Genomic DNA, 24,169 nt, shown 5'->3' with positions numbered 1-24,169 from the left:
GGTATAGAGCAGGTACTCCTACCCTCCCTTTCTCTTCCAGTTATCAGAAAGGCAAGGATAGGAGACATCTCAATTTAAGCAACCAGAATAAAGGAAAAAAAAATTTTTTTCCTCTCTAAGGTCAGTCCTTGCTATAACCAAGACCAGAACCACAAACAAAGCTTTATGACCTAAAAATCTGATCATCAAGAAAGGTCTAATTCTTCCTCATTCACCACCTCTACATGCCTGAGTTTTCTTAATCTCTTGGTTTCCAAACTTTGTAACCAGGGAGAATACTAACTGTTCCTTATCTGGACTAAGTGTGCAAAGCGAACGTGTGTTCTGGGACAAGGGGAGTGGAGAGAACTCTCAGTGTCCCTGCAATCATGCCAACTTGTTCCATGAGACTCTCCTAGAAGAAGGAAGGTCTCTTCAATGTGTTATTCTCTATAAAATTCTCATTTCCTTTCCATTCCTAACGCCAACACCCTGGTTGAGGCCTTCAGCACCATATTCCTGGATACAGCAATGGTTTTCTAATCAAGCTCCTTACTGTAGACCCTGCCCTCCCCTCCCCAACCCATTAGAATAATCTTTCCATAGTACAGCTATGATCATGTCCCTCACCTGCTCAAAAACTTTCAATGGCTCCTTAATGCCAACTAAATAAATTATAAATGTCTTAGCCTAGCATCCATCTGTCAATGGGCCCTATCATTCTTCTAATTCTATTTCCTTCTACTCACCATATGAATGATGTGCTTTTGGCAATCTGGATTATTCATTATTCTGGAAAGGAGCTCTGGGGCTTTTGTTTATATTCTTCTGCCTGGAATGCCCTTCCCTTCCACCATCCCATACTGAAACCCTACCCTTCCTTCAAGAACCAGCTCAAATATCACATCCCCTATGATTCTTTCCATGATCAACCTGGCCAGAAGTGACTCCTCCCTCCTTGGTATTCTTACAGCAGCACTTAATTTTCATCATTCACATGGCATGTGTTACTTAGTACCTTGTAGTACAGAAGTTCTTTAAGGATCTGTCTTATCTCTCCTGCTACTCTATAATCTCCTGTAAGGCAGAGGCTGTATCTCATACAACTCTATGCTTATAGCACAGCACACAGTGTTTAATATAGTATATTTGTTGAATCCATTTTTAATACTTTAAAAATATTTGTGAATATTCTTTGGTGCATCTTACTTAGTAAATTCTTTAACCTCCTAGAGAATTCTCCATCTATCATAGCCAAACCTAGAAGCTGGAGCAGGAAGCAGGATTCTGATGCCTTTCCAGAAAGATTGGGGAAGGTCTGAATGGAATAATCCATGTGCCTTGCATGATTACAAACCAAACAGTTTTACCCCTGACTTTAGTAAACACATGCATGGCATGGCTCTTCATAAATCTGACTTAAATTATAATTAACGAGTAAGTCCAAAAAGATTGAGATAATTCTTGTTTAATAAAAGTAACAATACCATTATTTAAAAAGAGCTTTACCTGTCCTTTTTAATCAGAAATGAATGGAGCTATAAATAGTTAGTCTGGCTGTTAGAATTATGAATGACCTGTTTTCTTCTTTACGTTTCTCTATATGGTGTAAAAAAATCTTTTCAGAAAGCACATGTACTTCAGAAAGTATAAAAAGACATTTTATTTACCAAAGCTAACCAAGGAAATATTTTTGAGTATCAGAAATGAATTATCTCGGGACTTCCTGAGTGGCTAAGACTCCACGCTCCCAATGCAGGGGGCCCAGGTTCGTTCCCTGGTCGGGGAACTAGAATCCCACATGCATGCCGCAACTAAAGGTTCCTCATGCCGCAACTAAAGAGCCCGCATGCAGCAAGGAAGATCCCAGGTGCAGCAATGAAGATCCCACGTGCCGCAACTAAGACCTGGCACAGCCTAAATAAATAAATATTTTTTTTAAAAAAGAAATGAATTATTTCAAATTCAAGAAGTTAATGATGAATTTGTGAGAAAATATTTTTATGTCCTATTATTACTAAAAAAACAAAGTTTATTATACCAGATATATTTTCCAACATTTGTACATAACTTCTTTAATAAAATGAGTATACAGATTTTTAAATTTAAACATTTTAAATATGAAATACACATGTTTAAATTGGAGAGACTTTTATCTTTACTGTTTTTTTCTACTTACAAAAATAACACACACTCATTGTAAAAAATTCCAACATTACAGAAATATAGAAATGTAGATAGTGAATGTCCACCATAATCTACTATCCCTCCCTGAGGTAACCAATTTTAACAACAGTTTGGTATTTATAGCCTCACAATTTTTTCTATGCATTTACTAACATACATGTTTTAACAAAATATAAATAATCATTAACTTAAAAAGTGTTATACAGTTTGCTTTTTGTCACTTAATAGATCTTGTATACCCTCTCATATCAGTATATATAGACTGAACTCATTCTTTTCAACAAGTACAAGGTATTTCATTTATGGATGTACACCAATCTCCTATTGATGGTTACTTGGATTACTTCAAAAATTTCACTACTGTGAATAACGTCCCCCAACAACAAAAAAATTCAGTTATATACACTTTTGTGTGGTGTAAATGTTTGCATAGAATAAAATCCCAGAATTGTAACTGTTAAATCAAATGATATGAATATGTAAATTTTTTTTCTAATGGATATTACCAAGTTGTCCTCTAAAAAAGGTTAGATCAGTGTCTGCTTTCACCAACAGCAGAAGGGTATGAGTGCACTTGTTTCCCCACATCTTCATATATTTTCTTTAAGCAAAAATTATTTAAATAGAATATTTCACTCTCGTCCCAACATTAGAAACGTAAAACAATGGGTCATAAAATTAATGCGTTTTCACTCTGCCTTTTAAATTCTTAGTCTGAAAGGAAGCTCTAAGACTAATTCACTTTCCAAATTATTTCCCAGTATAAATGAATTAGCCCCAAAAGAAGAAAAAAGTTATATTTATTTCTACAGAAGCTACTGCTGTTAAAGAGCATGCTTACTACTCCAGTGATTTCCAATCAGACACAGTAAATTAGGACTCCCCCCACTCCTGGTTCACTAGCTTGCCTTTTTTAATTCCCCAAAATCATATCCATAGCCCTGAAATAAACTACACAGTAGTTAGTATCAAAAAGAATATTTGCTAAGCCTTTCTTTTGGTCAGTAGTTAAAGTATAGTTGATACAAGTTAATATTGGCAAGAAAAAGGGGCTGAAGATAGGTCACAATAAAAAGCTGCACAGGGAGGATGATTCAGTGCTGGAACAGAAGAGGTTGAACCTGCAAAAAAGGACTTCTCACAAATGGAAACTTGAAGGAATAAAATCTTGCCAGAAAATTAGAAGAAAATTCCTGGATATTCTAGAAATCTGTGGACCCTGATAATATTAGCAACCCCGTAATAGCTGTAAACTTATTTAGATCTTACAATGTGCTTTCACATTCATTAAATCTCATTGAATCCTCACAACAGCCCTGGGAGAAAGCCATTAGTATTCCAATTTTACAAATGAGAGAGAATCCAGTTCCCTCAGAAGTGAGGAAGCTGTCCCACCAGCCCCCACTACACACACACACACACACACACACACACACACACACACACACACACACACACACACACACACACACACACACACACACACACACACACACACACACACACACACACACACACACACACACACACACACACACACACACACACACCCACACCCAGCATGGCTACTTAAAGTATGGCCCAAGGAAGAGCAGCATGGGCGTCACTTGGGAGCCTGGTAGTAATGCAGAGTCTTGGGGTGGGTCTGAATCTCAATCTGCATTTTAACAGGACCACTGGCCTCTTGCCCCCACCCACTAATCTGTCTACACCTCAACTCAGAGAAGCCCTGTTCACCAGCCAACTATGAGGGAAAGTCTCTACCACAGCTGCTGTGGAGGCCTCAAAAGGGAGACCAAAGCAGCCTGGGGAAGGAAGGACATCATAAGGAGAAAGGGCATGTTCAGAAAAGTCAGCAGCAGGTTATTATGGCATATGAAAACCATCATGGTGTGCAATGATACTGTGCTTTTCCAAATAGAAGCTGACCAATAGTGTCAGGGTACCAGAGGCAAGCCTGCAGCCTGTCCATTGCATGTTTAGTCCTGACAAGCAGCTGCTTGCTTTTCTCTAGGCAGTAGCTGAGGGATGGCAAGAGTCAAGATTTCTGAGCATGCTCCGAGCTCCTCCCCCATGATCACAAACGAGCTTGGGGCTTCCTCTCCTCAGGACTAACTGGGGCAGCTGCAGGAAAGCATGCATTAAGATCCCATGCTTTTGCACCCATAATGTTATCACTGTTGCCTATTTGAGGAAATAAATCAAAATAATACAAGTTTGAGATCAGGTGAGGCAAGGCACTTGCTCAAGGAACTTAGCAACCCTGGAGCCCACACAGCCAAACAGAGTCAGGTGGGCAAATGACCTCATTTTTGTTCATTTTCATGTTCACTGAGCCCCAACTGTCATCATCCAGATCAGCCCTGGCACAGGGTATTTTAGATCCAGCTTCTTTCACAGAAAACAGGCATTTCAACTCAGCGACTCTCCACGGCTTCAAAGATAAGGTCCGTTGTGCACAGGGACAGCCACAGAGGTAACAAAGAGGTGGAGAATGGGGATGAAGAAGGAGAGATTTGGGGTAGGTGGCACTAACAAGCAGTCAGGAGTGTGAGCTACAGAATCAACCGCCAACTAAGAGCAGACCAGTTTAAAGCCTCATGATACCCACACACAAAAACAACCGAGGCATCTGTTGGTCTCCACTTCACTGCCCCACCTCACTCAAACCCCAAGAGAGAAGCAGCAACTGTTTGTGGCTTATGGTCATCTGGAACCACACAGCTGTGCCCTGTCAACTTAACATTCACGTACCCACAGAACCACGAGCTGTACAGTTCCTAACGGTACCATAGAATGAGAAGTTGGGATACAGTTCACGAAATCTGGAGTTGGGAGTGGGAAGAGGAGCAAGGATGCAAGGGACAAGGGTTACTGAATGATGGTTCTAAAATAACATCCTAAGAAGTTCATTAAATTAACTTTTATGGGGAATGTTGGGGGAAAAGTATATTTTTTAAAGTACTGCCCTTTTCCAAGCTGATCGCAGATGTGACTCTTGGCTATAGCAATACTGGGCATACTTCTGTGCTCAGTGTCATGTTTTGCACATGAAGACTCCCTGGGAGGAGTACAGGATAAAGATTAAGAGCAGGCTTTGGAGTTAAGATAGCCAAGATCTGAATCCCAGCTCAGTCATCTACTGGCTATATAACCACCTCTCTGAGCATCAGTTTCCTCGTTTACGAAATGGGGATAGTAATAGTACTTATAGTAGGGTGGTGGGAAACTTAAATGAGATAATATACGTACATGCTTAAGCACAGTACACAGCAAAAAACGCAATAAATGTTAGCCATTATTACCACTACAAATATTATTATTTCTAGTATTATGATTGTAAGATAAAGACAGGAAGCACTGACAACAAAGGCTGGAAAGGGGTCGTTCCAATAAGCATACTACCTGGAAATGTTGAATAGCACAAATCTATAATGGATAGAGAAGAAGAAACTTGAAAAGAACAAATAGTCAAGATCAAGTCCTTGAGTATTTTGATTTTTAACAATAAAATCACCTTAATTACATAAGAGAAAAATCTCATCTCACCTTAATGACACCATTAGCATCACATCCTTCAGAAACTTGGCAGTGTTCTACTTCTTGACTTGGGTGGTGGTTACGTGAGCAATCATTTTATAATTATTCACAATACAAGGTTATATTATTATATTTCATAAACTTTTCGATGTCTGTTATGTTTCACAATTTTTTTAAGTTTCGTTTTTAAGTGCAAGCACCTTTAACGGGTCAGCTGAACTCACGGGGAAATGACCAGAAGCACCACTAAAGGAACAAAGAAAGCAAAGACAGAGGAGAGGTATGATGGGAAGTCAGAAACTTAGTGAGCTCAGCACAAGTGAGAAGCAATGTTCAAATCCAGAAGAACCTGAGGAATTCCTTCTCAGGATTCCTCTGAAAGAGAATGTGACAAAGTGGGGAAAAAAACCAAAATAAAACAGCCATGTGGTCTCACAAAGTGTTGTTCCAAGATCTTCCAGTACATTTAAATCTCAACTATGAATGAAAGGGCAGGGAAGGGAAGGTATCTTTAGCTCCATTCCAGGCTTAGGGGGAGAGATAAAGTGTATAAATTTAAAAATCTAACCTAAAAAGAGACTGTTTTATAGACTAGGGAATCAACACACAGAGCATTACAAACATTCTCTGTGATAAAATGAGAGAGGGTGGAATTCACTCCCTAGAAGTCTAAGAGGAGATATCCATAATATGAACTCATTCTTCTGTAAGCGTCCTTCAAAACCAGAGGAAAATGCTGTGGCCAATTAAGAAGCACTGTGAACTTGCTGATACAACAGTTAGGAGGAAGGAAACCAAGATTTGGAAAATCTGAACAACCAAAAATACCAACCCTAAAGATCTACACTGCCCAATCTGTCTGCCACACTCACTTTATTTCTTGCCCTCCCCCTACCCACCATTTTTAAAAAAGAGGTAACAGAAGTTAAAGTAAAATCCACAATGTGGATTATTCAGTAAACTTCCAAACAGGTGGGCAGCTCTCACTCCACACCTCTACTGAGAACTGATGTGAAAGAAAGCTGACAGAAACCTGGCCCTGTCCTGCATTAAACAACAGAGCCCAGAGGAGAGGCTTAGCTTGTAGCAGTGGGAATGTGATTCATAATATAACAAATCCTACTGAAAACACTGTAGCTTTTTTTCCTACCAACAGGGCAGTCTGGACATGAAGTAAAAACCAACAGACACTCTGAGAACAACAGTGGGACAGACCATGTTCCCAGAGAAGCTTAGTTTGAATAAACATAGTCCCAAATTTCAAGCCCTAGACTGTTTTCCAAACAAAGAGGCAGTGATAACAGCCACAAGTCCAACTTGAGACTCAGGAGGTTGACAGAGAGGTTATAGAGGTCAGGCTGAAGCCTCATTTCTATGAATGCTTTTTCATTAGTCAAGAAATGAAAACACACAGACAACAAACGGAAGAGAGAAGTGAAGTCAGAGAAATACCAATGGCCCCAAAGACAGTCAAAATACTAGCAAGAAAGAAGACAGTGACTCAAACAGATCCAACAGGGGAAACTTGCCCTAAATTACAAGCTGAGAGACGGAAAAGAAACTTGGAAAGCAGCAGTACTGTTAGACTCCGAAATAAGTGAGGCCAAACAGACGAGGGGAGGCTTTGCAAGACAACTTAAAGCCTGAAGAGGCTGGGCTATTTTAGACAGCAAAGCAAGAGGTGTTGGGCTGCAGAGAGAAGAATCCTCTCTCTCCAGTGAGACTTACTTTGAAGGCTGAGGGCAGCTGCAGGCACCGGAAGGAAAAGGAAATGGAGATCAAAGGAACAAGACCAGAACACCTCACACTTTTCCCTGTACACCACCTGTTCTGAGGAGCTCAAGACACTTCACAAGCCTTAACTGAAAACTGTATCATAGACAGAAAACGCAACAAGAACTTGCCCAAGTTCACTCACAAAGACAGGTGAGGGACAGGGCTGCTGGCCACAGAGGCCTCTACTCTCGGTCATCTATTCTAGGTGGGGAGCCCAGAGTATGTATTAAACACTAAAAACTCTTGGTTGCTATGAGTCCCAAGGGCAGTGGGTAGTGGAATGGTGACAAAAAAACTGGCTAGGACTCAGGGATATTATCATAAAGTTTTCCTATTTCTGCCCCCAAGGGAAATTCCTGCTGATCTAAGTAAGGCAATGACCAGCTCCTTACATCTTACCCTACAACAGGGCACTTCTCTCAGATCTATCCCTGATACAGCAGTTTAACAGAGCAATCAGTCCAGAAGACACAATGGAGATTAAAAAAACTACTCAAGGAGAAGAGTATACTTACTGGGCTAGCTTTATATATTCTCAAGAAGCCTCAATGAGGACTTGGGTATGAAGCCAACAGATTTCAGGGTGGGCTGAAACCAGCAGTGGGCTTCTGGTGGAACTTAATATATACACAACTAACAAACTCTACCCCCAGAGGTTCTGGTTCCATATAGATAGGATGGGGCCCAGGAATGCGTATTTTTTTAAAAGCTGCACAGGTATTCTGATGTCTTACTGCCCTCCTGACCTCTCCCCCAAGTTGAGCGCCATCAAGCTAGAGCCAGCCAGTGATCCATAAATGCTTTGAAAAAAGGACTTCCCTGGTGGCGCAGTGGTTGAGAATCCGCCTGCCAATGCAGGGGACACAGGTTCGAGCCCTGGTCCGGGAAGATCCCACATGCGGCGGAGCAAATAAGCCCAAGCGCCACGACTACTGAGCCTGCGCTCTAGAGCCCGTGAGTCACAGCTACTGAAGCCTGTGCACCTAGAGCCCGTGCTCCGCAACACGAGAAGCCACCGCGATGAGAAGCCCGTGCACCGAAGAGTAGCCCCGGCTCACCACAGCTAGAGAAAGCCCGCGTGCAGCAACGAAGACCCAACGCAGCCAAAAATAAATAAGTAAATAAATAAATTTATATTAAAAAAATGAATATGACTCCTCACTGCCAAATAGGCATAATAAAGAGTCTCAATACTAATACCTGGGCTCAAACACTAATCCAAAACTGAAATTAGATTACTGCCATTTTTTTCTTCTCTATGAAACTCACCTACACAAATTCTTCTTACAGCCACATATTAAAAGGCTCAAAGCACTACCATACAATCAGGCAGGAGAAACACTGGGGGAAGAAATGGTGGGGGGGGGGGGGAGGATATGAATTAGACTTATATTCATAAAAACTGAGAACTAGAAGAAAGTTGCAGTCACCTTGCCCATTGTTTCCAAAGGGATAATATATAACTCGGATTGTATTAATGGCTATTAATAAGGAAGAAGATTTCAAAACCTCCCTCACTCACTTTTTCAAAACCTAACAACCCTCCAGCACAGGCAATCCTTTTGTATCCCTAATTTAAATCTTGCCTGCTTGGCTTCAGTCCATTTCTGTCCTTTGTTAAAATGAAAAACCACCCAGCTCCTTCCACATAAAATTCTTTCAGAAACTTTAAGAAAAGAGGGGGAGGGTTAGCCACCAAGAGCACACACATTTGCTTCTTAAGGAAAACACAGTTCAACTGAGATGAGAGAAAGAACTGACAATTGCACAGGATTTGAAGTTGAAGAGTGTTTACAACTGATAACTTTGAGTTACACTTCATCAAGACTCAGCAGATCTGGCATAAAACCTCAAATTACTCTTTTCCAATTCTATTACACTGCAGAGACTTCCTTCCCTCCCTTAGAGAAAGTTTAATACAAATCTCAGCTCTCATCTACTCTCTCTAATAACCTAAATCCCCATCTCTACTGGCTCTCACTTTGGCTTTTAACCATATTTTAACCATATTTTTAACTAGGTCTCTCCTGAATTAAAAAGCCTTTAATGAGCACTACTTTCCCTTCTCTCTAATGCTCTTCACACCTAAATAGGCTGCATCTCTATTTCTTTTTTTCACATTTTATTCTTCCTAATTTTCTCTTCTAAAGAGGTCACAAACTCCTCCTGATCATTTTTGCTATTCTTCTGGAATTTCAAGTTTATCCCCACTATATTTGACATCTTTAAATTGTTCTCATTCATTTATTCATTTAGTATTTAGTGCATTCCTTACACTGTACTACACAGTGTGACGTAAAGGAAATAAAAAAGAACATGGCCCTGACTTAGGAAATGAAGACATACATAAAAGAACAATTAGAGATTGGTTCCAAGGTAGTAGGGCTAGTTAGAGAAGGCCCCGTGGCTCCAGTAAATATAGAGTTGGATCTAAAAATAAGTGGAGAATTTGGTGAAAAGCCTACTTTAGATAGCAGGAACAGTTATGATTCAAAACAGCAGGCCATATGAGGTAAGAGCTGCAGAAAGGCCCTCTGTCGCTTCCTTCTTTGTCCCCACCCCACACAAAAGGCATATGTCTTTTGGTCTTCAAATTTTGTTTCAGAGTTATTTATCCATGAAGCACAAGCTCTCTGACTGTTACCACAGCTACCACATATTAGAGCAGCTCACAAAGCCTTGTACACCAGGTCTTAATGTTGGTTACCACAAGGCAGGCTTTTAGAATCATCTCAGGTAGAGTCTTCACTAAGGAGTGTGGGGAGTCAGGCATCTGCAAGGTCCGAGGCACACAAAGGCAGCTACTACTTTGGGTGCTAAAGATATGCACCAGCACTCTTGCTCTGTCAGACTGTTCAAGAGTCATTCAACTTCAGCTAAGTATTTCCTTCATTCACAGCTCTAGGACAAACAAAGCCATTTAAAGCAGTCTGAAGCACTGAATTCCTATTTGAAGCAGGGATGTTTAATGGTGATGCCAAAGATTCCCTTTTTCACTGTTTTCCTTAAGAGTTTCTCCTCTTCTCTTGCCTCAGGACTCACAGTTCAAGCATCCCTTCCTCTGTGAAGTTTTTTTCTAATCCCCCTAAACTGATTTAGGTTCCCTCCCCTGTGCTGCCGTTAACACCTTTATACATACTTCTAGGACAGCACTTACCACACCATGTTGTAATTATTTGTTTACATGTCTGACTAGCCACAAGCTCTTTGATGGCAAGGATATAATGTTTTATTCATCGCTGATTCTACACATAAAAGGCACACAATAAACGTTTGTAGAATGCATTAATGATGAACGACATGGTAAATTTTAAAGAATGGTAACCGTACCATCCAGATTCCAGACCAAAATTACAATAAGTATTAATACTGAAGACTAAACTCCCATCATACATTTCTATTACCTATACCATTCTTGGTCAGAAAAAGAGGCCAAAGATAAAGAAGATGGCTCTAATAGTGCTTGTCATTGCCAAGTTACCAGCCAAGAATACGAGAGCTTACAGTACTAAGAATGATCCAACACAACAAGTGAGTGAACGGAGCCAAATCTAAGACAGTGTCTATGTTTCAGGCTCATTCTCCTGCCTCTGGAGACTATGAACAACGATTAATAAGAGCCCTCGGAAAAGTCACTATCTCCACAGCCATGGAACCTTGTGCCCAATTTTGATTCCTGTTGAATGAAATATACAGCAAAGGTGTTCACCTTCTGACCAAATCCAAGTAAGGTTTTGCTAAGGGACAGGGATCTGAGTTAAGTCCTCCCAGAACTCTGCCATGCTGTACATTAGCATTCTAAATCATTCCTCACTGGGTTTACTCATCTCTGAAGAGATACAGGCAAGGCAATAAAATGCTGCGGTCTCAAATGCCTCTCCCTGTAGCAATCCTGCACTACACAAGGCTACTGTGTTTACAGGCTGCTTATAAGACACAAAAGCCTAATCTGATCCTGTGGGAACAAGGCCCCAGGTTCCCTCAGGGATTAAATAAATTTGTCTACTTTTGTATTCCCAAACTTGTGGGGCTCTACAAAGTTGAAGAAAGCATAAACACCTACACCCAGACATGGGAGGAGATGGGAAGGGACTTGGTCTCTGACGAACTTCTGCAGCAGGGTGGGATATAGTGAATGAGATAAGCAATGTTCAAGGGCAAACCAGAATTGCTTGGCTGGCAGATATTTGGCCCCTCGCATGTTATCATTCCTAAAAAGCCAAGAAACTCCACTTAAATTAATTCAGGTCTCTTGAATAGATAAGTAAATTTGTTTTGACACCAGGGAAGAGCATTTACCTAGCCGATTCCTCCGACTAGGTGTTTTAGCATATTTCTTTCTGCTACCACTGTCTTACATAACCCCAGCTGTGACACTAACACTTGCGGCTACATTAGTGGCAGCTTAGCCCTTCACAGGATATGTGGTCCCACTACCCTCTTCCAAGAAGGAAAACTGAGTTACAGCATATCAACTGGCTTCCCCAAGCACAGACTTAGTTTGTAGTGAGGCCACAACTGAACCCAGGTTGCCTTCCTCATGTTCTTCCCTTTTCATAGATGAATCTCAGCATGCTCATCCCTGCTTGCTCATTGCTTTCTTGAGGGGCAGAGATGGGCACACTTGGTCCTTTAGAGCCAAAGTGAGCTTCTAGTTCTCCTCTTTCCCAAGAAAGAGTAAGGTAAAAGACGTACATGGAGCAGAGGAGGGGAGGGGAGGAAAGGGGTGGCTCCCAATACTAGGACTCACCTTGGAGCTGAGGTCCTCTCGCCGGTTTCCTGCCTTACTCCTGCGTAATTTGATGGATGGGGATCGCAGAAGGTTCTTGATCCGGCTGGTAATGGTTGACCCTTCCACAGCCATCATGATGTGGAGCCCCCCGGGACACTTCCTGGCGCAATCTTAGGACTTGTCTCAACAGCGGCACTGCTTTCCCACTCCACAGGGCCTTCCAGTATGCCCTCTCACTGACCTGAGATGGCAGAAGCCACCTTACCTTCCGCCTAGCCGTGTCTGCAGCTCTTATCTCTAGGTACTGCCCTCTCCCTTCGCCTCATCCCCACCTTGAAGCCCAGTGCGGTTTCTTACAACGCCTGAAGGACAGACTCATGTAAAGGGGGGCTAAAAAGCCTGAGCTGCGAAGAAACGCCAGGGCCACACCTGCCAGAAAGGATGGGATGGGCCCTAGAAGGGCTAGTGGCCGGTCTGATTCCCGTTAATTCCCAACTGTTCTCATGGCATCTGCAGTGTCCAAAGAAGGAGACCGCCGAGGCCACCGAGGAGTCCCACGGGGTCCTTGAGCACCTGCGCTGGCGGCCGCAGGGACACTCAGCGTGGCGGGGCTCGCTGTGGCCCTGCAACCCGTTCTGCCACGGGAGCCTCCCTCCCCCACCCACGACCCTCCTGAGCTCGCTCTCGGCCAGCCGCAGGAGCCCTAAACCTTTCACTTTCCGCTCCCTCAGAAGCCCCTGCTACTCGCCAGCGCCCCCACTCGAGCCCAGCCTCACCAGCCCCGTGCCGCGCGGGCCGCCCGGCTCGCAGCACCCTCAGGCATCGCGCTCAGCGATTTCAGCTCCGCGGCGGCAGCAGCAGCACAGCTATGGTGGCACGAGCGGCTCAAAACGCGAACTACCGCCTGGGCTCAGCTACGAGCTGGGTAGGAGGAGCGGAGGCGAGGGGGAGCGGTCTCTACGCAGGAGGGCGTTCCCAGAGTGGACGAGTACTGCTCATAGGGGCGGAGCCAATGAAAGGGTCTAGGAAGTAGAGGACAGGGGACTTGCGAAGCAAGGATTCCGCACAAGGCAGTCGCGAGTACGGTTCCTAGAGGAAGGTCGGCAGAACACGGCTTCAGAACTGAGAAAACCAAGCCTTTTATGGTATCATCAGGCCCGGTCCCCCAGATAAGTGCACTTCCCAGAGCCCCAACAAAACGGTAACCACGCCCCCAGGGTGCTACGGTTGGCATTTGATAGACCCGAAGGACCAGAGCTGAAACTAACTCCTAGCTCAGAATTACAAGACTAGGGTACAGCCATAAGGTCTGTTCCCAAGCGCTGGGATTTAAAACGGATATAAGTTTCTGCTCGCCGCCCGTCCGGCGCGTAGACCTACGTGGAAATGACTCTCCTGAGTAACTCTTTAGATCGCTGAGAAGTGTATTGAACTAGGCAACCTGATTGGCCGTAATGGAAGAAAGGGGAGGGAGCTTAGGCGGGAAGGGAGGCGGGGTGTCAGGTCAATGTGCCTATGGATCTGTTTCATGGATTCCTTAGCCTCCAATGTTCCATTGTGTTCTCATCCAGTTAACCAGGACTTTGTTGCTCCAGATATTTTCCATGTTCCTGTCAAAATTTACTCGTGAAACCTTTTCCCTAGTACAGTTACTTTGGCGAGATCACTGCCAAGCTTGCTGTCACTAGATTCCGTGGTATAGTTTTTCTAGCTCATGGGCGGGGTGTGGGGGATGGCAGAGCGTGCACAGAAATACCTTTACATATTATTTCATACGTGTTTCAGCCTAAGTTTATTTTCTAGGAGCCTTTCTGCCTCATTGCTATTTAGAGAAATTACCTTACAAAAAGGTTAACCTATGCCAAAACACTTGGGCTCCAGAGAAATAGTACACTGATACATCTCTCATCTGACCCAAACAGATCCTTGGAACCCCTGGGGGAGATGACCTGTTAGCAAGAGGGAAGGACTCCTAAACCCACTGCTTGTGAGTGGGTCTTGTACAGCCAAGTGGCAAAACAGGTATATACTTGTGTGTATTGTAGCAGGTATTAAAAATGAGAACTGTAAAGCTAACAAGTTGACAAAAAGATAAGGGAAGTCACCTCCTGGGAAGACCAACTGGTAATAGCTACCAGATGCATGAAGCTTCCTTCCCTTCAACCATGTATTGCAGACATAATGAAATATAAAATGGGCTTTTCACATTTTCTAATCTGGAGAAGGAGCCAAGGGTCATTAGCCACAACAGTAAGAAATAGGGGGTTGGTTCCTTCAACTCCTTGCTAGTCTGTGATTTTACCTCCATGGGGGGGGGGGCGGGGGGAGAGAAGGAACCAATATAACAGTTAATAAAGGGTGCCACCTGGTGTCCTTACTTGTGTGCTGCATTCCCTAGCAACTGCCATCTCCACCCACTAGAGTTGTCCCTAATTCTCTCCAGACAATTTTTGTGTCCACTAGTGGTTTTCTCACTTACATAACCACTCATGGCCAGGAAATGGGCTTACAGAATGTCATTGGTCATTTCCTGTACAAAGCTACCTTGGTTTATCCTCTTAGAGAAAATGTTCCCCAAATTACTCCCATCTGAAGCTGAAATTGCAGAGACAATACAAGCTCCTGCTTTCATTGTCGAAGATGATCTAGGCAAAAAGCAACTGAGAACAGTGTAATTAAGAGATTTCTTAAGTCTAGAATCTGGATACTTCCAGTATAGGATCAAAATCACGTATTTTTAATTCTTCACAATTTAGTCCAACCTTCACCATCTAGGATACATAGCATGTAGCCTTTTAAGTGCCAATATGGGAATACGCTGTAAGATGAGAAAATAATAATCCCAGGTCCAATGTGAACAGGATTATTCCCTTTTATCCAAATTAAATAATTGCTATCCCACCCTCCAAAACGCAGCTGACCCTTACATACGTTATTTCACTGTTCGTGTGCTATTTCACTTTTTATTCTGCTTGTCTATGTCCTCAATATGTATACATGGTTATCAGATTCTAAAATTCTAGATGTCTAGGAAAGGTGTATACCATTGTCTGTTTTCATGATGCTCATTAGATAAGATTTTTAAATTCACCCTAGACTTAACATACAAATAAGTGCAATTATAAGATCCTGGAAAACTAACAGGCTAAACATTTGCTCATCAATTCAAATATTTATTGAGCACCTTTACATGCAAGGCACTGTGGGACAGCTGAGAACAGTGTTCGCAGTTGGAAACAGGATGGATCTCAAAACAATGTTTCCAATACTGCTTTCCTATTTAACAAAATCTATCAGCAGAGTTTACAATGATAGAATTTAGTAGAGCTTAGATTTGTCTCAAAATTTCCAACTCATCCCATGGTTTAGCCTTCTCACCCTCCATACATACCTCCATCACTATCACTCAACACTTAACACATCTTTGTAGAGCAGTTCAGTCATATTTAATATACTACAATTATGCCTCAGTTCAAAAGTTGTATATATCAAATTATTTCCCTCTAAATTTCAAAAACACATTTTTGGCTGTTTTTTTTTTCTCCAAATGGCAGTTAAGTCTATTTTCTCTGCATCCAGCAATTCATGTTCATGTAAAATTTCATTAGAGATAACACAATAACATGAAGTACTGATGCCCTTACAAACATTTTCTTAAAAATCAACAATTCCGTGCAAGAAATCTATTCTGATTCTTGATTAGAAAAGTATCCAAAAATGTTCCTACTCTGTGCCTCTGTGCATTTTTTTTTTTAATCTCCTGGGAGTGAGGAATAAGGGTCATCATTTTTCAGACCCATCTTCAAAGTGCATTTACCTCTCAATTCACCTGATATCATTCCATTTCAATATCTCAACTAGTATAATTAGGGGGAAAAAACTATACTACTAAACCCTGCTCCAAATAATATACGGATTGTCTGCCTTACTTCCATGTTCAAAACATTTTTCAACTTGTTATAGAAAGGCCTGTTGTTAAGTACGTCATCATAATTCTGGGGAAAAAAATTACACACAGTAATTTGTATGAAGTTTATATAACTGGACTTGATCTGTTAGTGACTCTAGAGTAGTTCAATGTCTAAAAGGACTCCTTTAATAAAGAATTTTTGTAAACTGTTATACTAGTTAACATATAGCTTGCTTTAAGAATATCTATTGTCCTTAGCCACTAAGACTATGTTTATGTCCTGTTATTCACCAGGGGAACAGGTATGTTACACCCTGAACACCCTGGTACTATGAGGCTAGCCATTCTTCACTGTAGAATGACTCCTTAAGCCAAATACTTGCCATCAAGTTGTACAAAATTTCGAAGTCTCCATGTAAAACACGCTGCAAAGATGAGAACACCAAAAACCTCCTCCAAATGGCATGTCCGAAACTTTGAAAACAGTAAGGAATACCTATTATTATCTCCTTCAGTGGCACTTCTCCCAAATATGTCTCAGGGCATTAGAATTCTCTACTCCAACTCAGCACAAACCTCCCAACACCAAGTCCTGCTTTAATTATTGTAACTGATTTATTTCAAGTTTATACATTCTTCCTTCCACTTGCCAAATTTCTTCTGTTCTTAGGTTTCTAAAAAAATAGTCATTTTTCAAAAGCAGAAAAAGAAAGATATATATATTTAATATATAAAAGAAAAAGCTAAATCTGACATAATTATATTCTTAAAAACATTCCATTTATTTACAGATGTATAAAAAGGCAAATTATTGGCCTATTGAGATCATGCTTCTTATAGAGTTAGGGTGAGAGCTCACTATCCTCCCAATTCCTCAACTCCTCACTCAACTACATCTTTCATAATCACACATGTAATTTTCATAGATCAGTTTCTCCTGGGGTAAGGTTAAAAGGTAGGAGTTTTTGGAGATTTTAGATTTCTGTCAAGACTGCAGGATTGTTCTGAAGATTGAGCCCTCCTAAAATTAGCCCTAACAACCTTCTAGTTCTAAGAAGGTCTTGAAAACACCATTATCTTGGGGGTTCTGTAATGATATCTGCAGCTTTCCTTGAACACCTGGGATCATCTCTCATTTCTATCTTTGTACATCTCTCATAAACAGAGTTAAATATCTTCCCATCAAGTAATGAATATTACTTGTCTATTTTCTTCTAAAAAAAAAAAAGAACAGTGTTCAGAAGCAGAATGGTCCTTCTTTTCCTGAGGATTACTCGCTCACTTGCCTGCTCCTTGGCTGACCCTCAGAAGCTACAAGAGCCTTGGGAAGTCAGGAGGAAATGCAAGGACAAGACAAGCAAAGAAATAATGGGAAACTGCTATACCTGGATTAAACTACTAGCATCTCCAAGGACAATTATTAGCAGGGAAGACAGGTGCTGGACTCCTTGGCTAAGGCATTGAATGAAATCTCCTGGGTAAAGAGAAGTGGGAGGGATAATGAGAAGCTGAGGGGTGCTCATTACCTACTTCAAGCTTCTTCAGTAACCTTTAGAGGTGGGAAGGTTGAATGCTGATGAGGAGGTCTAGAAAGGCAAGTAACACAAAACCAACAAAGAATTTGTTCCCACTGCAATTTGCAGAAGAAAATTTCCCACCCTTTTCAATCTGTTTATTACCAGAGTTACTAGAAAGGGAACCAACCACGGAGGTAATAATTCACTGGCTAGGACCATTCCAAAGTTGGTTTCACAACCTAGTTTTGAAGATATGCTGAGTGGGATTTGGGATAAAGAAGGCAGGGGATGTAGAAGAAACAGCATTACCTAGGCACAGCCCAGGCACTGGAAGATCTTGTGTTAGTGTTTCACAACACAAGCAAATCCTGTCAATGAAGACAGAACAGGGGTTACATTCCAAAATATAATTATTTAAGAAAGGCAAAATGCAGCAGCTAAATCCCAGTCTATACATTTTCAGAATAGTGATTCTTGCCCCCAGGAGTTTCCAAGAGACCCCTCAAGTGCACCATGATTATTTACAAACTAGATAGGAAACATCATTTCTATACTCAATACAAATCTCATCTCCTAGGTTGAAAACTTCAGCCTTTGAGAAATCTATGAAAACAACTATACAAAAATATAAATATCTTTATCTTTACAGGCTGTCAGTCCTTCATACCCTGACAGCTAATGAGTGAAAAAGCTCTACAGATCACTGAATCCATGGTAGCAGATAATAAAAAATATATCTTGTGATTCAAATACTGCCTTATTTCCCTGGTAAAGAATGCCTACTGTGACTTTTCTTTTCTTTACATCCTGTGCAGGTAACAGTGAATGAAACCTTCAAGCACCAGGAGGCTGGCTTGATTTGGGGAACATCCAGCCTCACAGATTTTTATTTTGGCCACTGTCTCTGGTATGGAGAGGGAATGCTTTTCATTTTAGCTGTCTCTTGAGTGATGTGATTTGTGAAAGGGGGAGGACTCCCTCTATGCCTACCTCCAAAATATGTAATCCAGGTAGAAATCCTTGGTACTATGAAATGGTCTTCTCAACACCCAAAGACAATAAGGGAGAACTAGTAATTTTAACATCTCAAAATGATTACCTTAGTAATAAAAATTTTTGTTTTTGTTCTAAAGCATTCCTACTTTACCAGAAGGCTTGGATTTATAATTCTGATTGAAAAGGTGAGGGAATGGAAGCTACTTGGGATATAAAAGAAGAGAAAATTTTGTTGAATGACACTAAGTCCTTCACTTTGGTATTCCATGGTACCCATCCTCTCTCCCCCTACTCTTGAAACACCAACTAAAAACTATCTCTTCTGGATCCCTCTGCACAAGTACATCACATTCCTTGGACTTCAGATTTAAACAACTTAAACAACAGCTATCAACTAAGGTTCAGTTCATAGCAACTCCAAAGTCTCAAGCAGCTTTTACTCTGGGAGGGAAGAACTAGGAACCACTATGGACCTAGAGTCTTGTTATGAATTCCTTGGGTAAGAGGGGCACCTCGTGTTCAGTAATGGATCGCATCTTCTTAGAGAGGATGAGGAGACCCAGCACCACAAGTGAGGTAACACATTTTAACATGATCAGAATTTCATAGTAGTAATTTCTTATACCGAGGTCAGCACCCTACCCCCTTTCTCTACCATTATCCACTGCATCGAAGTCAAGGATCACAGTTCCATGACACAAACAGGTGCCTGCAGAGAAAGGAGGTTTCCCCTCACAGCCTGGCTTCTGCCTGAGGACAAATAAGTTCATTTCCCTGCAGAACTTGGTGAGGCCCCAGAGTTGCCCAGTTTGGCCACAACAGGTGCCAATGTAGGCATCATCTTGCTGTCCCGGCATTCCTGGTCATTCCCTGTTAAGTTCATTTTGTGTCCAACTGACCCAGCTTTGGCAGCTACAGGTGCCAAACAAGGCATCACCTTGAGACTCTGACCATCTGCATCACTGGAAGGATTAGCTACTTTTAAACCTAGAGGTGCCAATTTTGGCATCGGCCTCCACAAAGTATCTGTGCTGCTGTTTTCTAGGCCAGCCTTCATGTGTAGGATGGGGGGTGAAGACACACTTTCAGGCTCTGCAGGGATGCCAGAAGTACTCTTCCCTTCATCACCGGCTTTCCTGCGGGAAACGAGGGAATCCTTTATCTCAGAGTCAATAACAATCTTAAGGACATCTGGCTCAGAGGCTGGTTCTGCAAGTTGTTTTTCATTCTCAGAAAAGTCATCATCTTCCAAGTGCAAGAGGAGCGGGCTGACAGAGTCACTCTCCCCTTGAACATCAGGCAATTCTTTCAAACCAGTTCCCAAGTGGCCAACCTGGAAAGTTGCTCTGTTCCCAGGGGGAAGCTTACTGATAAAAGCCCGCCGAGCATCCCCTGGGAACTCTGTATCCATAGAGCTGGGCAGTTCAGCCAGGCTAACAGAGTCATCATTTAACTGCTGATTAAGAAAGGCAATCTCATTGAGCAGAGACGTCAGTGTCTCATCAGTATCATCCTCATCTTCCATATTAGTTAGCAGTTCGCTGGGATCCAGTGCTGCTTCCTCTATAGCTGATGCTACCTTTCTCAATTCCATCTCTATGCTTGAGTCTTTGAGATCTTTCATCTTCAATTTATGAAATGGAGACTCCTTTGTCTTCAGTCTCTCCCGTCTTGATTCACTCTCTTTCCATTTATGCTGAATTCCTCTCATATCACTGGAAATCTTTTTGGGTAAGAACTCCTGTGCTTCTTGCATACTGGAAACATCAACTATTTGTGGAAAACCAGAATCTTTATTTGACAGATAAACCTGTGTTGTACCCAATGCCATTCTGACATCTCTGTGGTTGCCTCTGGAAGAGATTCTACCCAAATTTTCAGAGGACTTATCTTCATTCCTGACAGTGTTTTTCAGGTGGTCAGGCGGCTTGCCATCCGGAACTTCATGAGGGTATTTGCTGCCACCCATATCTACCACACCTCCCTCCGTGGCCAATGATGTCACATTAACAATTCTTGGCATCATAAATAAGTCGTCGTTTTCTGGGGGGAAAAAAAAAACTCATTTATATCTACAGTGGTAAGTACTCTCTCTCATTCATACCCAATGACCATCTCATGGGAGTTGTAGTTAAAATTTCACCAGTCTACTTTTATCAAGAAGATGAAAGGAAATACGTTTTTCAAATTACAGACTTAGCCTAACAAGAAAATAGGTAAAATCTAACCAAAAGACACTTTGATATTCCATCATTAAGAAAAGTTCTGTTTAATTATTTTATAGAAATGCTCCCCAAGTTTATTTTTTTATCCTGAGGCAGACATGCACCTTGATTCTGTTCGTCCAATTAACTGCTACTCTGAGGGAAAGATAAAGCCCTAGAGGCAGCACTGTAAGAAAGGATGACTCCTCCAGACTGGGTTTAGCAGTATTAGTACTGGTAAGGATACCCTTTTACCTTAATAGAAATTCAGGTGCCTAAAACCTAAAATTTCGTCAAAGTGAAATTTCCTTTTCACCTCAACTCCTTATCCCCAAAAGGGAGGGTGCTGAAACTGTATCAGGCTGGTAATGTAGGAGTGTACCATCTCTGAGTACAACACAAAATTGATAAATATTTATTAACACCAAAAACTAAAACAGTGACTCCTCAACCTCCTTTTACTTTCACATCTTTTCAATTCTTTTCCTACTCAGAAATTAGAAGAGATAGCAAAATAGTTCCTATTCCCAGGTAAAAAAGACCATTCAATACCACAGATAGGGCGAAACATGTTCTAAAAAGAGAATCTTCTCTTACAAAGGCAAACTCGAATACAATAGCTCTTTATCATTACAGAACACATTCAAAGGCTTTCTCTGTCACTTTGAGATACCAGGGATAACTCTTTTTCACCACCCATGAAAGACAACACTTACGACATACCTGACTGAGCCACAGCACTGCTGGCAACTTGAGGTTTCAAATCTGCTTCTAGGAGAGCAGGAGAAACAGTAACCACTGGTCCTGAGAATAAGGGACCTTTTAAAGTGAGCAACTGCCCTTGTGGAGTCATCACAATGTTGGCAGAGGTGTGTGGAGTGTTAGAGGGTGAGGTATTTTCTGTAAGGAAGAGCAGAAATTAGTTAAGGATAAAAGATCTTCAATTAATGCTAGTGAATAGCCTAAGAGTGTAGGAGACATCCCTAAAAACCACACCTTGTCTTAAAAAGCAAGAAATAAAATTCAAATTTAGTTAGGGAACCTCAACTTGCAATTTACTTTTTGAACCATTTTTCACTGTAATGGTTACCTGTCCAGTGATTCTCTTAAGGGACAGAATTTCTTATTGTTGAAGAACAGAGCCATGGAACCACTTTTTCAATGGAATGCTTCTGATGGTCTTGATGGTGAATCGGGATGAAGGCACACACAATTTTATCCCTAGGTTTGCTTTCCTATATACCTCTAAGAAATTACTTCAAGTTTTTAGACCTCAGTTTTTCCACCTGTAAAATGAGGTGACTGGACTAAATCATCATTAAAATCCTTTCTTAGCAATAACATCATTTAAATGTGCAATGTTAAAACTAACTCATATTTTAGTATCTATCACTACTTTCTTAGTTGATATACCAGATTTCCTTGGTTCATACACTGTGCTATCCAAAGAGTAAAAAAGGATATATACCATTCTCAAAGGATATAAACAAGTAATGTAAAATCAATATAGCCTCACTTCCAAAATCAAGATAGGAGAGAATAAAAAAATCAAAACCAATTTACTTTGTTCCTTAATAGCAATTCATTGACAGACTGCAATCTGATGAAAAGTAGAGCCTGATTAACAAAAATAAACTTTAAAAAAATTTTCCAATTTATTCGTCTCAGCTAGATCCAAACTTCCTCAACTCATGAGCAGAACTGCAGGGAAATCAAGAGTTCATTTATAAAGTCTGAAAAGATGGCAGCTTAAAAAAAAAAATTGAAACACTAGAAGAAAAATACTTGTCTGGAGACTGCTATCAGAAGTAGGTCTTATATGTTACCATGACTGATAACTTACTAGGATTTGCTTGAGTGTGTAAAGCTAGAAACTGAAATCTAATGTAGTTAATATTCTACTTTTAATACAACCCATCTTTCATTTAATTAAACTAAAATTATGGCCAAGAGAAGACATTCAGTTCTCTAAACTAAACTAATGTTCATCTACATTAAAGAAAGCAAAGAATGTCTCTCCTACCTGTGGCCTGGTCTTTTTTTCTGGAAAGAATCAAAGGTTTCCCCTTCCTGTTATTTATAAACATCTGTCCGAGATCTACAGATGATGCAGAAGATCCTTCCTGCTGTTTGCTAGTTCTGGGAGACACATCAAACTCATCTGATCCCATCTTCTTTTTTCTTTTTTGTGCCTCTAATGCTTGTTGTTTTGCATAAATATACTCTAGCTTCTTCAGGACCACTTCTTCTGTCTTACCTATAGGTTGATAGGGAATAAACTGTTACTCTCTATAAGACCCCATGTAATAATGAGAAATAGAGTCAACTGAAATCCAGTTGATTTAACTATATTCCCCTAAACTGTGGAAGGCAAGAGTAATTATAATCCAGAAGAAATGTCCCACCCAGTCAAACGATAATTCTGATGTTAACTCTGGGAACCAAGCCTCAAACTAAGTAGTATCTGAAAGATCTACTAAGGATTTTCCTCACTAAAGCTATATTTATACTCTTTATCAGAGATCATTCACTTATCTCACCTGAAAGAGATGATACTTTCCGTATCAAAATATTCCGTTTGCGAGTCAGGAGATTTTTCTGTCCTATCAACTTGTCTGCCTGATCTGTTAGTCCTTGAATTTCGCTGAATGCCTACGACAAGAAATAGTAATATCATGTCCATCAGTTTGCTTTTTCCGAAAAACAGGTGGGGCCTACACAATTTCTTAAATAAAAAAATTTTTACCTAATATTTTAGAGAAGTTTATAATGCCATTTAAAACAACTGTTAATGTTTTACAAACTTATGATTACCGGGGGGAAATAGGAGGAGGGATGAACTGCGAGACTGAGATTGACATAAACATACTACTATATATAAAATAGATAACTAATAAGGACGTACTATATATAGCACAGGGAACTCTACTCAATACTCTGTAATGGCCTCTATGGGAAAAGAATCTAAAAAAGAGTGGATATATGTATCTGTATAACAGATTCACTTTGCTGTACACCTGAAACTAACACAACATTGTAAATCAACTAAACTCCAATAAAAATTTTAAAAATAATAAATAAATAGATAAAGTATACAAGTAAAAAAAAAAAACCCCAAAACAATTTTTAATGTTTCAGAATTTATTTTTTGTTAAACTTCAGGAGATTTTTCTGGCTTATACTTCTAGGGAAAGTGATTATTTACAAAGAGCACCACTGAGCGGTTAACAGGTATTTCCACTACTGCAAGGAGAAACAAAACATTTTACTCTGCTTAGATCTTAATAATCAACTTTAAAATCAACTCCTAATCTAAGCAAAATCTGGC

General features: G+C 40.9%; 2 protein-coding genes across 21 annotated transcripts in view; both read right to left on the bottom strand.

Annotated features, from left to right (window-relative positions):
- Positions 1-16,569, bottom strand: part of MAPKBP1 (mitogen-activated protein kinase binding protein 1) — a 55,549-nt gene extending 38,980 nt beyond the window's left edge. For 2 of the 3 annotated variants that reach the window (XM_082449429.1, XM_082449431.1), the window contains exons 1-2: positions 12,991-16,569; positions 12,233-12,455 (exon numbers count right to left, since the gene is read on the bottom strand). In XM_082449429.1, coding sequence (XP_082305555.1) covers positions 12,233-12,349 — 117 coding nt within the window. In that variant the 5' untranslated portion in view covers positions 12,350-12,455; positions 12,991-16,569. Of the gene's footprint in view, positions 1-12,232; positions 12,953-12,990 lie in introns of those variants that run through there. The other variant, XM_082449430.1, reaches the window with a different exon arrangement.
- Positions 16,570-16,829: 260 nt separating this feature from the next.
- Positions 16,830-24,169, bottom strand: part of MGA (MAX dimerization protein MGA) — a 159,373-nt gene continuing 152,033 nt past the window's right edge. For 16 of the 18 annotated variants that reach the window (XM_082449422.1, XM_082449412.1, XM_082449402.1 and 13 more), the window contains 4 exons: positions 23,382-23,493; positions 22,865-23,098; positions 21,565-21,741; positions 16,830-20,680 (listed from right to left, as the gene is read on the bottom strand). In XM_082449422.1, coding sequence (XP_082305548.1) covers positions 19,404-20,680; positions 21,565-21,741; positions 22,865-23,098; positions 23,382-23,493 — 1,800 coding nt within the window. In that variant the 3' untranslated portion in view covers positions 16,830-19,403. Of the gene's footprint in view, positions 20,681-21,564; positions 21,742-22,864; positions 23,099-23,381; positions 23,494-24,169 lie in introns of those variants that run through there. The other 2 variants (XM_082449403.1, XM_082449410.1) reach the window with 2 other exon arrangements.

This window comes from Balaenoptera physalus (genome assembly GCF_965194825.1).
Source record: "Balaenoptera physalus genome assembly, chromosome: 2".
In the NCBI taxonomy this organism is placed as follows: Eukaryota; Metazoa; Chordata; class Mammalia; order Artiodactyla; family Balaenopteridae; genus Balaenoptera; species Balaenoptera physalus.
Note: the sequence above shows the minus strand (reverse complement) of the source record. Positions and strands in the feature narration are given on the sequence as shown.